An 11,545-nucleotide genomic window follows, 5' to 3' on the forward strand; every position below is an offset into this window, starting at 1 on the left:
ATATAGACTACTATTTATATTTTGAATAGTATGCATGTATAAGGAATTTCATATGCGTAATGGCAAAAATAACATAATTGGGTAATCCTTTACTGTCCATTTTCTTCTGAGTTTTTTAGAAAATGTAATGATATTGATTTCTCTGAATACAAAAATTCTTGATAACAACTGTGAAGAAATTATTGAAATGAGTTGTGATTTTTTTATTTACAGTTGTGTATATTTATATAGCAATGTTGTTATTATTATTTTGGTGTTATTAGAATATGATTTGATATATCTTCATATATTTCAGCGCAACCTCCAGACCGCATGGTGGCGCTGTGGTTCATTTCCTCCCTGGTTAGAAATCATAAAAGTTCTGGCCGCGATATTTATTTTCCTAAGATGGCGAAGTCATGACCCGCCCTTCTCTGCCTCTGATTGGCTGACCCTGATACTCAACCAATCTCGCTCATCGTGTCTAAACCCAATCAACCAAATAAGTGACGTCAACGAGTACTATCCAATCAGAGGCAAACTCCGGCGGGTCATGACTTCGCCATCCTAGGGAAACACTGGCATCCAGTTGAGGCAGTGTCAACAGAGCAGTGTGTAGGTTGGACATACAGGAACACTTCCCTGAAGAAAGGACTCCAACCAGCCGACTACAAACATGAACACCGATCCTGTTGTCATCGTCTCTGCTGCACGGACACCAATTGGTAAAGTGTTTAAATAGCTGCCTGCTACACACATACACTGGAAACACGTTGCACCGGTAACGTTTCCATTCTGCTGTTGCTACCCGGTTAAATTAGTTATCGAAACACACTATATGTTTAGTTATTATGTTTAATTTGGCGTATATGATGTCGTTTGTCTTGTTTAATTTGGGAGAGTGGTCGGTGTCATTCATTAGGCACGGTAGAGTCTAGTTGAGCCCCGATTGGTCCGCTCCAGTGTCGGGAGAATTTCGAGCGCAGTGATTGGCTGACTGGTCATAGTGCCACGACCACCGGACTTAATGTGATTGGTCGCCTACAATGTCCTGTTAGTAGCACGTTGGGCGGGGGCGTGTGTCCTCTCCATAGGTCCTCTCCTGGATGGGAAATTGAATTAGACAGCAAGGCCAGTGTTCCTCAGTGAAGTCAAATATTCAATAAAAAACCATCAGTGAGACGGATAACACAACATATATACCTGTGCTAATGTAAAGTTTCATATATGTAAGATTTTAATATAGTTGTATTACCCAGAGGTACATTAACATCACTGGAGGCCCCTGGGCTACAGAACTTTATGAGCCCCACCCTGCACCCCCACTACAGGACTTCTTGAGACCCCGATCCCTAAGTGGTTGACACACTATATTTTGCCCATATAAAAACTCAATACAAGGTCATCTTTGGCTCTGTGCCATGTACCAGTAAAAAGTGTGACATGGTTGACTTTTTACTATTAATGATTCTGTTGCTGAAATTATTGGTTGACTAATCGGTCTGTCATCTTTGAAACAGTGTGTGTTAAGTTATTACAGTTGCAGGCATTAAAAAAAAAAAAAAAAAAAATCAATAACTTAAAAAAAATAAATAAATAAATAAATGTGTTGTAGATTATCTGAGACTTCTACTGTAGTAAAAGTGAATTTCTTCAGTGTGTGTTGGTGGATAGGCGACACTTAATCACTTATCTCAACATTTATTATCTCAACAGAGTATGACACAGATATCTTATAAGGCACCATGATATAAGATGCATATATCAAGGTCATATATGTAAGGTTCTTGGCAGTTAATTGACATTTGATTGACTTATGAGTTAACTGACTAAGCCACCAACACCAACAAAACAACCACATTTTTGAAACCATTTATTCTTTTAAGAGTCTGTCATTAAAAAGACCTCAGTTTGATTCAACCTTTAATACATATACAGCATACACACGTTGATAAAAATAGTTACTGAATGGTACGTTGACCCTCCACTTTTCATTTTTACACAGGGTCCTTGAACGGTGCTCTGTCCACGGTGCCTCTGCATGACCTGTGCTCCGTGGTGATTAAGGACGTTTTGAAGAGAGCGGGGGTCAAGCCAGATGAAGTCTCTGAGGTTATCATGGGACACGTCCTAACTGCAGGTAACAGCTTAGGAAATCATAAAAGTGTGCTCATGCATGGCAGCCATCCCAGCTGTATTAAGCAACGTCAAGCTGATATGACTTAACTCTGGCAATATTTCTGCTCTATTAACCTTCAAACCCTTTCATTGGTGTTCACCGCCTTTATTTTTTTTTCTTGTCTCTCCTTGAGGTCACGGACAGAACCCGGCACGTCAGGCCAGTGTTGGGGCAGGTATCCCCTACCCTGTCCCGGCCTGGAGCTGCCAGATGGTGTGTGGCTCTGGGCTGAAGGCTGTATGTCTGGCAGCTCAGTCCATCCAGGCTGGAGAGTCTACTGTGGTGGTGGCAGGGGGCATGGAGAGTATGAGCAGGGTAGGTTACCAAATCACAAATCAAAGACATAGTGTCACCCCTTCTAACAATCTAACAAACAGGGTATTCTCTCTTTGGGGAGTCCAGAAAACCTGCCTGTTTGTTAAGCTAATACTATAATAAGCTTTTTTCTCTTTGTCCCCTCAGGCTCCTCACACACTGCAAATGAGAGCAGGGGTGAAGATGGGTGACGCCTCCCTGCAGGATTCCATGGTGGCCGACGGTCTGACGGATGCCTTTCATGGCTACCACATGGGCATCACAGGTCTGGGATGTTATTTGTGATTTCTGTGCAGCAGTCCGTGTTTTTTATGTTGTATGAAGACTTGTGAGTCACTTGTTACTGTGGTGATACATGTTTATATATCTTCTCAGCTGAGAATGTGGCAAAGCAGTGGAGCGTCAGTCGAGAGGAGCAGGACCTGTTCGCTGTCCAGTCCCAGAACAAAGTAGAGGCTGCGCAGAAAGCCGGACATTTTGATCAGGAGATTGTTCCGGTCATGGTGCCGTCCAGAAAAGGTAAAGAGAGTCCTTTTTATAGTTCAGAAACATTGCATCATCTGTCCTTTGTCCTTTGTGCTACCCGGTTTGTCTCTCGATTTCTCTCTCGACTTCAGGTCCAGTGGAGGTGAAGGTTGATGAGTTTCCTCGTCATGGCAGCAGCATGGACAGCATGTCTAAACTCAGATCTTGCTTCATAAAGGACAGCAGTGGCACCGTCACCCCTGGCAACTCATCAGGTTTGGGAGTTCTTTCTTTTATATAGGCAAACACAAAATGTCTGCCTGCAACTGTTGTGCTTTCCACTCCAGCTTTATGTCTAAATTGATCTATTGCACAATATTTAAAGCTTTTTTTTTTTTTTTAAACTGTAGGTATAAATGATGGAGCAGCAGCAACTATCTTAATGAGCCAATCAGAGGCTGCTAAACGTGGGATAAAACCCATGGCCAGAATTGTCTCATGGGCTCAAGCTGGACTTGACCCGTCTATCATGGGAACTGGGCCAATACCAGCCATCAGGAAAGCGGTGAGTAGTCAGCAGCAGCTAATTGTAAAAATGCTTGATAAAACAGTTCCCTGTTGTTAAGACATGTCTCTCTACTGTCTGGGTCTGTTAGGTTGAGAAAGCCGGCTGGCAGCTGGACCAGGTTGACTTATTTGAGATCAATGAAGCGTTTGCTGCCCAGTCTCTTGCTGTGGTCAAAGAGCTGGGTCTGAAAGTAGAAAAGGTAAGTCTGACTGCTCAGCTTTAACAGCAATATTATGTTTCATGTTTAGTTCACAAGAGACATTAAATGCTCTGACAAAGAAATTCACATTTATGCAGCAGTCACCTGGTAGATTTACATGCCACATTACATTTTCCTGTCTCTCAGGTGAACGTGAGTGGTGGCGCCATTTCTCTGGGCCATCCTATTGGTATGTCTGGCTGCAGAGTGCTGGTGACCCTGTTGCACGCACTACAGAGGACCGGCGGCCATAAAGGCGTGGCATCCCTCTGCATTGGAGGAGGAATGGGCATCGCCATGTGTGTGGAGACAGTTTGAGATGATAACATGATGCTGCTATACAAAATGCACTTACATCTCATGTTTTTAAATGGAGAAGGAATATTGAAACTGTTTACACTACAGGTACGACATATATATATATATATTTGAGGTTTACCTGGGTTCTTCCTGTCACTGTACTTAACGCAAGAGTGATAGTATGTATTGTGATTGTTGGATCTTGTCCAACCATAGTTTGCAATTCTCACTGTGAAAAACGTCAGCCTTCCTCAGGTTAGCTGTGTAGAATGTGACTTAATACAGTGGTTCTCAAAGGGAGGTCTAAGACCCCTGGGGTTCCTCAGCAAAACGGGGACTAACTTCACTATAATTCCATCCATAAGTAACACAATTGCAGAATGTATGACCATTTCTTTCATTGTTTTCATGCACTTTCTGTAATAAAACATTTAAAATTAAATGTGATCAGATGGAAGACCCTAGGATAAAATCTTGTCAAATGGGGTCCATGGTCTTATATTTTAGTTTAGGGGTCCTTGACATGAAAACCACTGACTTTAATATTAAAAGGAATTTAGGTCTTATCACCACAGAAATGTGAGTCTAGTATACACTAACAGCTTTCACATTAAGCCACAGTAACATGATATTAGGTGTGCTAAATTAGTGACATAAGGCAAAGAGTTGACACTCTCTAGTTAAAACCAGCTGCATTCAGTTACCAGTACAACTAATGTAAATGACACTAAATGTAGGATAAGTTCACAGTATGGGCAGACTTCGGAAGGCAAGCTAGTTTCTCTGTATAGTTTTGTAACTACTGGTGTAATTTATTTGAAAGTATACAATAGATCTAGCTTGCTCTCAAGACAAATCTGATACCTTTAACATTCCACTTAATTGACGGACCTTGTTTCTCTGATCAATTGTGCAGACAGCAGCCTTCGAATACAGTGCCATGACATTAAGTATGCTAGCCTTCTTTACCAGAGTGCTTCCTGTACATAGCCAGATGTTATGAAAATGTTTTCCCTCTACTGTAGCTGCTGAATATATCAATAAAAGAACTGTAAGCCATAGAGTCAAGCACTTCTTTCAAACTATTTTACCAAAGTGGAACAATAATCACAGGTAGCCATGTTGAAGGAATGGTTATTTCCAACCATTAGCACTTTTATTAAATGTCCAAAAAAACAATCACTTACAGTTCCTTTGGAAGTGGGGGGTCCAAAGCGAGAGGGAGTGGGACAACAGTAAACAGGCAAAGTGCACGGCCTACACTAGAGCAACAGCCATGAAGAGCTCCTTACGTATAAATACAGATGCTGAAGTTATCAGGATCAGTAACAGCATTTTAACCCTCCAGAGATCCTGACTGGACGGCATCCCTGTACGACTGCCCGCCCTCCTTTGGCTCTGGGAACAGTTTGATGAGGTCGTCAATGCGGAGGATGGTGATGGCAGCCTCTGTGGCAAACTTGAGGCTCTTTGTCTTGACCATAGTAGGCTCGTACACGCCAGCCTGGCGGTTGTCTCTGGGCTTGCCGTTGACCAGGTCCAGACCAATCCTACAAGATACAAAAAGTGGTCAAATACATTGCATGTAACAGGAGAAAAAAACTTCAAAGAGAGAGGAGGTTGGCATGTAACAAAGGTCTGTATCTGGACTTGCACTAAGTGGGCATCAATTTTAGCTCAAGTAGTCAGGTGCAAAAAGATATTACAGTCTCATGCCAGGTGCAGTAAGGTGACAGACTCACCACTTGAGATTCTTGCGTTCAGGATTAACCTGAGCCTCATTGTGGAAGGCGCGGAGCTTGGCCACCAGGTCAGTGGAGTCTTGTGCTGCATTTACAGCCAGCGTTTTGGGGATGACGAGGAGAGACCGAGCAAACTCAGCAATAGCCAGCTGCTCTCGGGAACCCTGAGAAACAAAATATGTAAAATTTCAATTCAAGGGCTTCACTCGGTTAAAACCCAACACTCTCTTAAATCTTCATATCTTCAGGCTTACCATGCTGGTGGCATAGTTCTCCAGATAGATCGATAGTGCTGCCTCCACAGCACCACCTCCTGGCACCACAGACTTTGACTCCAGCACCCTCTTCACCACACAGAGAGCATCATGCAGTGAACGCTCCATCTCGTCACACATGAAGTCGTTGGCCCCGCGCAAAATGATGGAGGCTGATGTGCGTGCTTTGGTGCTGAGAGGAAAGCAGTAAAGAATGAATACAGAAAACAAACTATAGATACAAACATACAAAGAGCTTCTTCCTCACACAAACCCAACTTTAACTACTGTTCTGTGTATATGTGTGTGTATATATACACACACACACACACACACACACACACACACACACTTATATACTTAAGACAAAGTTAAGAATTTAGCAGTGTGCCATCATTTCATTAGAGGTGGCAGAGATAAGGCTGCTCAGCCTCTTCAGACATTGAAGGACAGTTTCTCTCTCCTGTTAGCATAGCCACACACCTGTAGTAAAATGCAGATGTGCAGTACTAAAACAGGATATTAAAATTCACTTGCTACTTGATCTTGCGTTCAAGGACAGAAAAGCCCAAATAAATAAATAAATATACACACACACACACACAAATATATATATAGCTGCAGGTCTTACTTCTTGACAAGGATGAGTTCATCGTCACAGATGCGTTCCTGCACAACCTCTTCAGCCTGGCCGAGCATGGTGGCCTCAAATGTCTCCTCTCCCTCCAAATTGGTCAGAGAGGGGCAGATGGTGGCTGAAAACAACAAATGCAATTGAAGTTAAAAGCTGACACTAGATTCAACCATTGAATATCAGGGTTAAGAATGTTAATAACTTTTAAGTGGTTCAGCACAAAATACAGCATGTTCTTACCGCCTGCTGCCTTGGCAATGCGTTTGAGGTCCCTCTTCAGAACTCTCCTCACTGCCATGGCTCCAACATCCACAAAGTACTTCAGGCACATGTCATCAATGCCACCAGTGGTCAGGATGACGTTAGCCCCTGATGCCAGGATCTTCTGGATCCTCTCCTTGGTGATATCAGATTCCCTGAAAAAGCAATGTTGGATTTTGTTTCAGTTAATTCAATGATGCTTAGGGTGACATAATTAGACTTAGAGTCTTAATGGCATCTGCACAGATGTTACATTTAACAAGTTGGTATAGCTCTGCATGATTCAGCAGCAAATAAAATAAACTACAGGTAGACAGCATATTGTGACATAGCATGACTAAGTACACATAGCTTTTGCATGTGTTACATAACCCTAACCTAATGATCTTAAATGATGAGCATGCAAGTCTTTAATATAAACAAATGTCCAGCCCACAATAGTGCACCAGCAGCTCAGAGAGAAGCTGCTGCCTTGACTAGGGGCTGCTTATGTTTTCTCCCACGCGTATCACTGTGTAAACTATTGATTCAGTGTCACAGCAAATTTAAATGGGATGATTCTTGAGCACCTATTTGTAAGACAGAAGAGTAAAAAGAAATATTCCATTATTAACCTCTGTCTGATCTGGTCAAGCTTCTCTGGGTCGTTGATGATGACTTGGACTCCCATCTTCATCTTGGTCTTCTGCAGGCTGAAGTCCAGGCAAGCAATCTTGGCGTTGAGAACTCTCTTCACCATGCCTTTAGACCGAAAGAACAGCTTTGCTCAACATGAGAAATACTTCAAGAGTCATTTAAATCTACTATACCAAACAACTTCAAAAAGCATCACAAAAGGTACTGAAACTAATGTAATTTAATTGCTGGCCAATATTCTATTGTCTGGCCAGAAAGGAGGTGCCACAGTTTAGAAACTACTGCAACTACATTCCTTCCAAAACCAGTGTGCTCTCTCCCACGCGTATCACTGCATACGCCACCAGGCAAGACATAGCAGCAAATTTAAATGGGAATGTAATCAGCTACATTTGATATATAAAACCTTGATGCAAGAATTCCAGGTTTTTAGTCAACATACCTTGTGAGCCAACTGTGCAGTTCAATGCGTATCCGTTGACCAGGAAGCTCTCTTTCTGGCTGCGGCCATGGGCTTTCAGCACATTGACAGAGTTGATGGGGTACTTGGCCACACCCTTGCTGTCCACAAACTTCACGGCCAAGGCAGCATCCACTACCATGTTCGCAAAGAAATCTGCATCACTGAAGGCTCAGGGTCAAGGCAGACAAAGGAAGAAGAGAACTGCTATACTCGCATATAAGAAATGTAAATACCACTGTCTACAAACTGTGCCTGCAAACTCTTCATAACCTCATAGAGCAGAAAGGATACACTCCAATGATTTTGGAGGACATGGAGGTCTTGGCTGCATTGATTAGGCACTCTCGGCCCAAGTCATCTGTCCCAATCGTGAGGTTCTCACTGATGTAGCGTACAGCCTCCCTGAAAGACGACAATACAAGTTTGTCACAAAATATGTATGGATCCAAATTTACAGTTAAAACGTACAGAAGATTTAAAATTCATTTGTAATTTTGGCATCTTACTTGCAAGCCAGACGATATCCACTGATGACTGACGTGGGGTGAATCTTCTGCTTCACCAGCTCATCTGCACTCTTGAGCAACTCTGCGGCAAGAATTACCTAGAAGAATATCAATTGACATGTTTCATAACAAACAAACTGTGAACAAGGGGCCATATTAGAACTTACGATACTTCTTTTACACCAAAAATGAAAGACAAAGTTAAGAATTTATCAGTGTGCCATCATTTCATTAGAGGCGGCAGAGATAAGGCTGCTCAGCCTCTTCAGACATTGAAGGACAGTTTCTCTCTCCTGTTAGCATAGCCACACACCTGTGGTAAAAGGCAAATGTGCAGTACTAAAACAGGATATTTAAATTCACTTGCTACTTGATCTTGTGTTCAAGGACAGAAAAGCCCAAATAAATTGACCAAACACACTCAATTTTTTATCTGTGGGGTTATGTGGCTCTACCTCTATGGGTTGTCACCATCTGGGAGCAGCTGATGGCCTTACTCACCACAGACGTGGTCCCATCTCCGACCTCTTTGTCCTGCAGGTCAGCCAGTTCACACAGGACCTTGGCAGCTGGGTGCTCCACTTCCAGCAGCTTTAAGATGGTTGCTCCATCGTTGGTGATGGTCACGTCCTGTCAAAAAGTTAAAAAAACGGATGAGCATCTCCTCCAGGCTTCATTTCGTCTATAAAGATTGATATTACTGAATGTGACACAGACCCCAATGTCGTCCACCAGCATCTTGTCAAGGCCAACAGGTCCCAGGGAGCTCTTGACGATGTTTGCGATGGATGATGCGGCCATGACTGCAAAGAAAAGGAGAAAGCCGCTACTAGCTGACAACTAAATGGTCGCAACTACGCACTGAACAAACAGCAACATGTCTCACTGAAATTCCAATAAACACATTAGATATTGCTCTATTCTGTCATTTTATTCAGTGGGGTACACAGAGCGATAGCCACACCTTCAGACCATGACAGTGTTTTTTCTATCCCATTAGCATAGCCGTCCATTCATAGCAGTGAGAGTGGAAGGTACTGAAATGGGAGTAAGATGCCCTATTAAATGCCATTATCCTTATTGGCATTGTGTAGATATATCAGACATGACGTTGCTTTGCTAAAATACACCTGAGGCGTAGGAGAAGCTTTTTGGTTAACATTAACCGGCGCTAGCGTTAGCATAAGCCGCACGTGTGTTACACGCAGTAGATGAATCAGGTTTCTTGTCCATTTTTTTGAGAAGCACAGAAAAAGAAATGACGCACATCTGAAACACAGAGTAAATACAGCACAACAACTCACCATTTTGAGTGCGAACAGACTCGCCAGATGTTCTCTGGCCGAGCACATTTAGCGGACCGTCTAGTAGCGACATTTTGGACCACCACAAGACCGAGAAGAAAGGAAGTGGCGCGGTGCACTGTGGGTAACCGGGTATTATCCAGAAGGTTCGAGAAATTACTGTGCGACAACCAAAGTTTGGAGAGATTTAATTACAAAACTATATAAAATATATTACTTTTAAGCGGCCCACGTCAACCATCACCCTTGATTAAATCAGAAAATAAGGCGTTGCGAATGTTGCTTTGGTAAAACTACATTACCCATAAGTATACTCTCTAAGTCCGAATCACTTCCTTGTTCTTGGTTCTTGAAACGTTGTCAAGGAAACAGACTGCCAGTACGCCCTCTGCTGTTCATGTCCTACTATTACCATTACTACTACTACTACTACCGGTACTACTACTATTATTATTACTACTCTTACAACAACTATTACTACTACTATCTGCTACTACTACTACTATTACTACTACTACTACTACTACTACTACTACTACACTGCTACTACTACGACTACTACTGCTACTACTTCTACTACTACTAACATTATTATATTATTCATATCATGAATAAAAAAGTACTAGACTATAGAAGTGATGAAATAAGATAGATAAATCAAAACAAAACAAGCAAAAAAGCATGACCAGAGGTCTTTTGAAGCAGCCAAAAATGAATCTCATCAACCAAGTTACAATCCCATATTCTGATAAATATCCCATGCAGTTGTTAGCATTTCTTTATTTATGTATTTGTTTTAATTGTTAACAGAGGACAGATAGCCTTACATAATGAAACCTTTTGTCTGAGCACTCTTTCTAGGCCTTTTCTTGAAGCTCTCATCTTTTGAATAAATAATTTGCTCACAATTATGTAAAGACTTACAATGAACAAAATTGTGGGAGGTAGTAGAAGATAGTATACCTATAGAGGAAAAAATGTGGTTACAGTACAGAGGGATACACCCACAATGAAACTATCTAGAAGAATCGAATATTTATTTTATTATTTAATATTTAGTTTTATTTTCCCCATAAATGAGTAAATAGATGTTTCTTTTTTCCTTTCCTTTCATACATTTTGAAAGCTGTAAAATATCTTGCAAACTACAAATCTTGGTCACATCTTTTTTTTAAACAAAAAAAATGAAGCGATCTTTATCAAAACTGTTTATGCTGTTCATGATTTTACTTTTTAAAAGTAATATTAGCAGATATTAACAGGTTTTTATAACTCATATATTATATATAGTAATGACCTCAAAAATCCAATATCAGTCAAGCTACACGTTACTAATTGAGAACATATCTCATTTTGGCTTTTTTAAAATATTTTTTTATTATGAGTGTCCAGGTCATAGATTTGTACAGCATATATATCCAATTACATCACTACACAAATACGCAGTGAGCTATAATCACAGACAAAAACATGTAGAGAAAAAAAACAGACCTGTGCTCAGTGCATCCTTGTAATTAGTGGACTCTGCAGTTCACAAACTTTTACTTAAATGTGTGTCTATCCCATACCTCCAACCAGATGGGAGTAGTGTTAAAAATGGGTTGAGGTGCAGTGGAGAACAGGAGAGAACCTGACAGGGAGCCACTGAATTCTGGCTTTATCTTGCCTGATTTGATGATTAAACCTCAAGAATGAGGGACATTCCCTGCATGAGAATAAAAACCAATATCTGGAATACAG

At 41.4% G+C, this 11,545-nt stretch overlaps 2 protein-coding genes and 1 non-coding gene across 4 annotated transcripts; 1 reads left to right on the forward strand and 2 right to left on the reverse strand.

Moving 5' to 3' along the window:
* The first annotated feature begins 563 nt into the window (after positions 1-563).
* On the forward strand, positions 564-5,066 carry acat2 (acetyl-CoA acetyltransferase 2). Of its 2 annotated transcripts, XR_008323284.1 has the most exons (10): positions 564-704; positions 1,985-2,119; positions 2,292-2,473; positions 2,621-2,738; positions 2,849-2,992; positions 3,091-3,213; positions 3,349-3,503; positions 3,595-3,705; positions 3,853-4,110; positions 4,922-5,066. XR_008323284.1 is itself a non-coding variant. In XM_053336626.1 (9 exons), exons 1-9 carry the CDS (start codon positions 656-658, stop codon positions 4,021-4,023), a joined length of 1,188 nt encoding a protein of 395 aa, XP_053192601.1. In that variant the 5' UTR covers positions 564-655; the 3' UTR covers positions 4,024-5,066. The 2 variants fall into 2 exon arrangements, 1 of the variants encoding a protein (XP_053192601.1); XM_053336626.1 differs by having other exon boundaries at positions 3,853-5,066.
* A 61-nt stretch (positions 5,067-5,127) lies between these two features.
* tcp1 (t-complex 1) lies at positions 5,128-9,920 on the reverse strand. Its single transcript, XM_053336627.1, has 12 exons — positions 9,806-9,920; positions 9,219-9,304; positions 9,003-9,131; positions 8,502-8,599; positions 8,287-8,397; positions 7,975-8,156; positions 7,511-7,637; positions 6,876-7,051; positions 6,633-6,756; positions 6,002-6,194; positions 5,748-5,911; positions 5,128-5,555 (listed from the first exon to the last, which is right to left on the reverse strand). Exons 1-12 carry the CDS (start codon positions 9,876-9,878, stop codon positions 5,342-5,344), a joined length of 1,677 nt encoding a protein of 558 aa, XP_053192602.1. The 5' UTR covers positions 9,879-9,920; the 3' UTR covers positions 5,128-5,341.
* Positions 9,413-9,551, reverse strand: LOC128377635 (small nucleolar RNA SNORA29). Its single transcript, XR_008323342.1, has one exon. It is a non-coding gene; the product is annotated as a small nucleolar RNA SNORA29 (small nucleolar RNA).
* Positions 9,921-11,545: the final 1,625 nt, after the last annotated feature.

The sequence above is a fragment of the Scomber japonicus genome, chromosome 17 (genome assembly GCF_027409825.1).
Source record: "Scomber japonicus isolate fScoJap1 chromosome 17, fScoJap1.pri, whole genome shotgun sequence".
NCBI lineage: Eukaryota > Metazoa > Chordata > Actinopteri > Scombriformes > Scombridae > Scomber > Scomber japonicus.

Bases quoted from the DNA above. Each gene is read 5' to 3' on its own strand.
- acat2 (XM_053336626.1), top strand. From the start codon at position 656: ATGAACACCGATCCTGTTGTCATCGTCTCTGCTGCACGGACACCAATT. The intron at 2,739-2,848 runs GTCTGGGATGTT...ATATCTTCTCAG, and splicing joins CTACCACATGGGCATCACAG to CTGAGAATGTGGCAAAGCAG. The intron at 3,214-3,348 runs GTTTGGGAGTTC...TTTAAACTGTAG, and splicing joins CACCCCTGGCAACTCATCAG to GTATAAATGATGGAGCAGCA.
- tcp1 (XM_053336627.1), bottom strand. From the start codon at position 9,878: ATGTCGCTACTAGACGGTCCGCTAAATGTGCTCGGCCAGAGAACATCT. The intron at 9,132-9,218 runs GTCTGTGTCACA...ACTTTTTGACAG, and splicing joins TGCTGGTGGACGACATTGGG to GACGTGACCATCACCAACGA. The intron at 7,052-7,510 runs GTTAATAATGGA...TTGCTTTTTCAG, and splicing joins CTTGACCAGATCAGACAGAG to GGAATCTGATATCACCAAGG.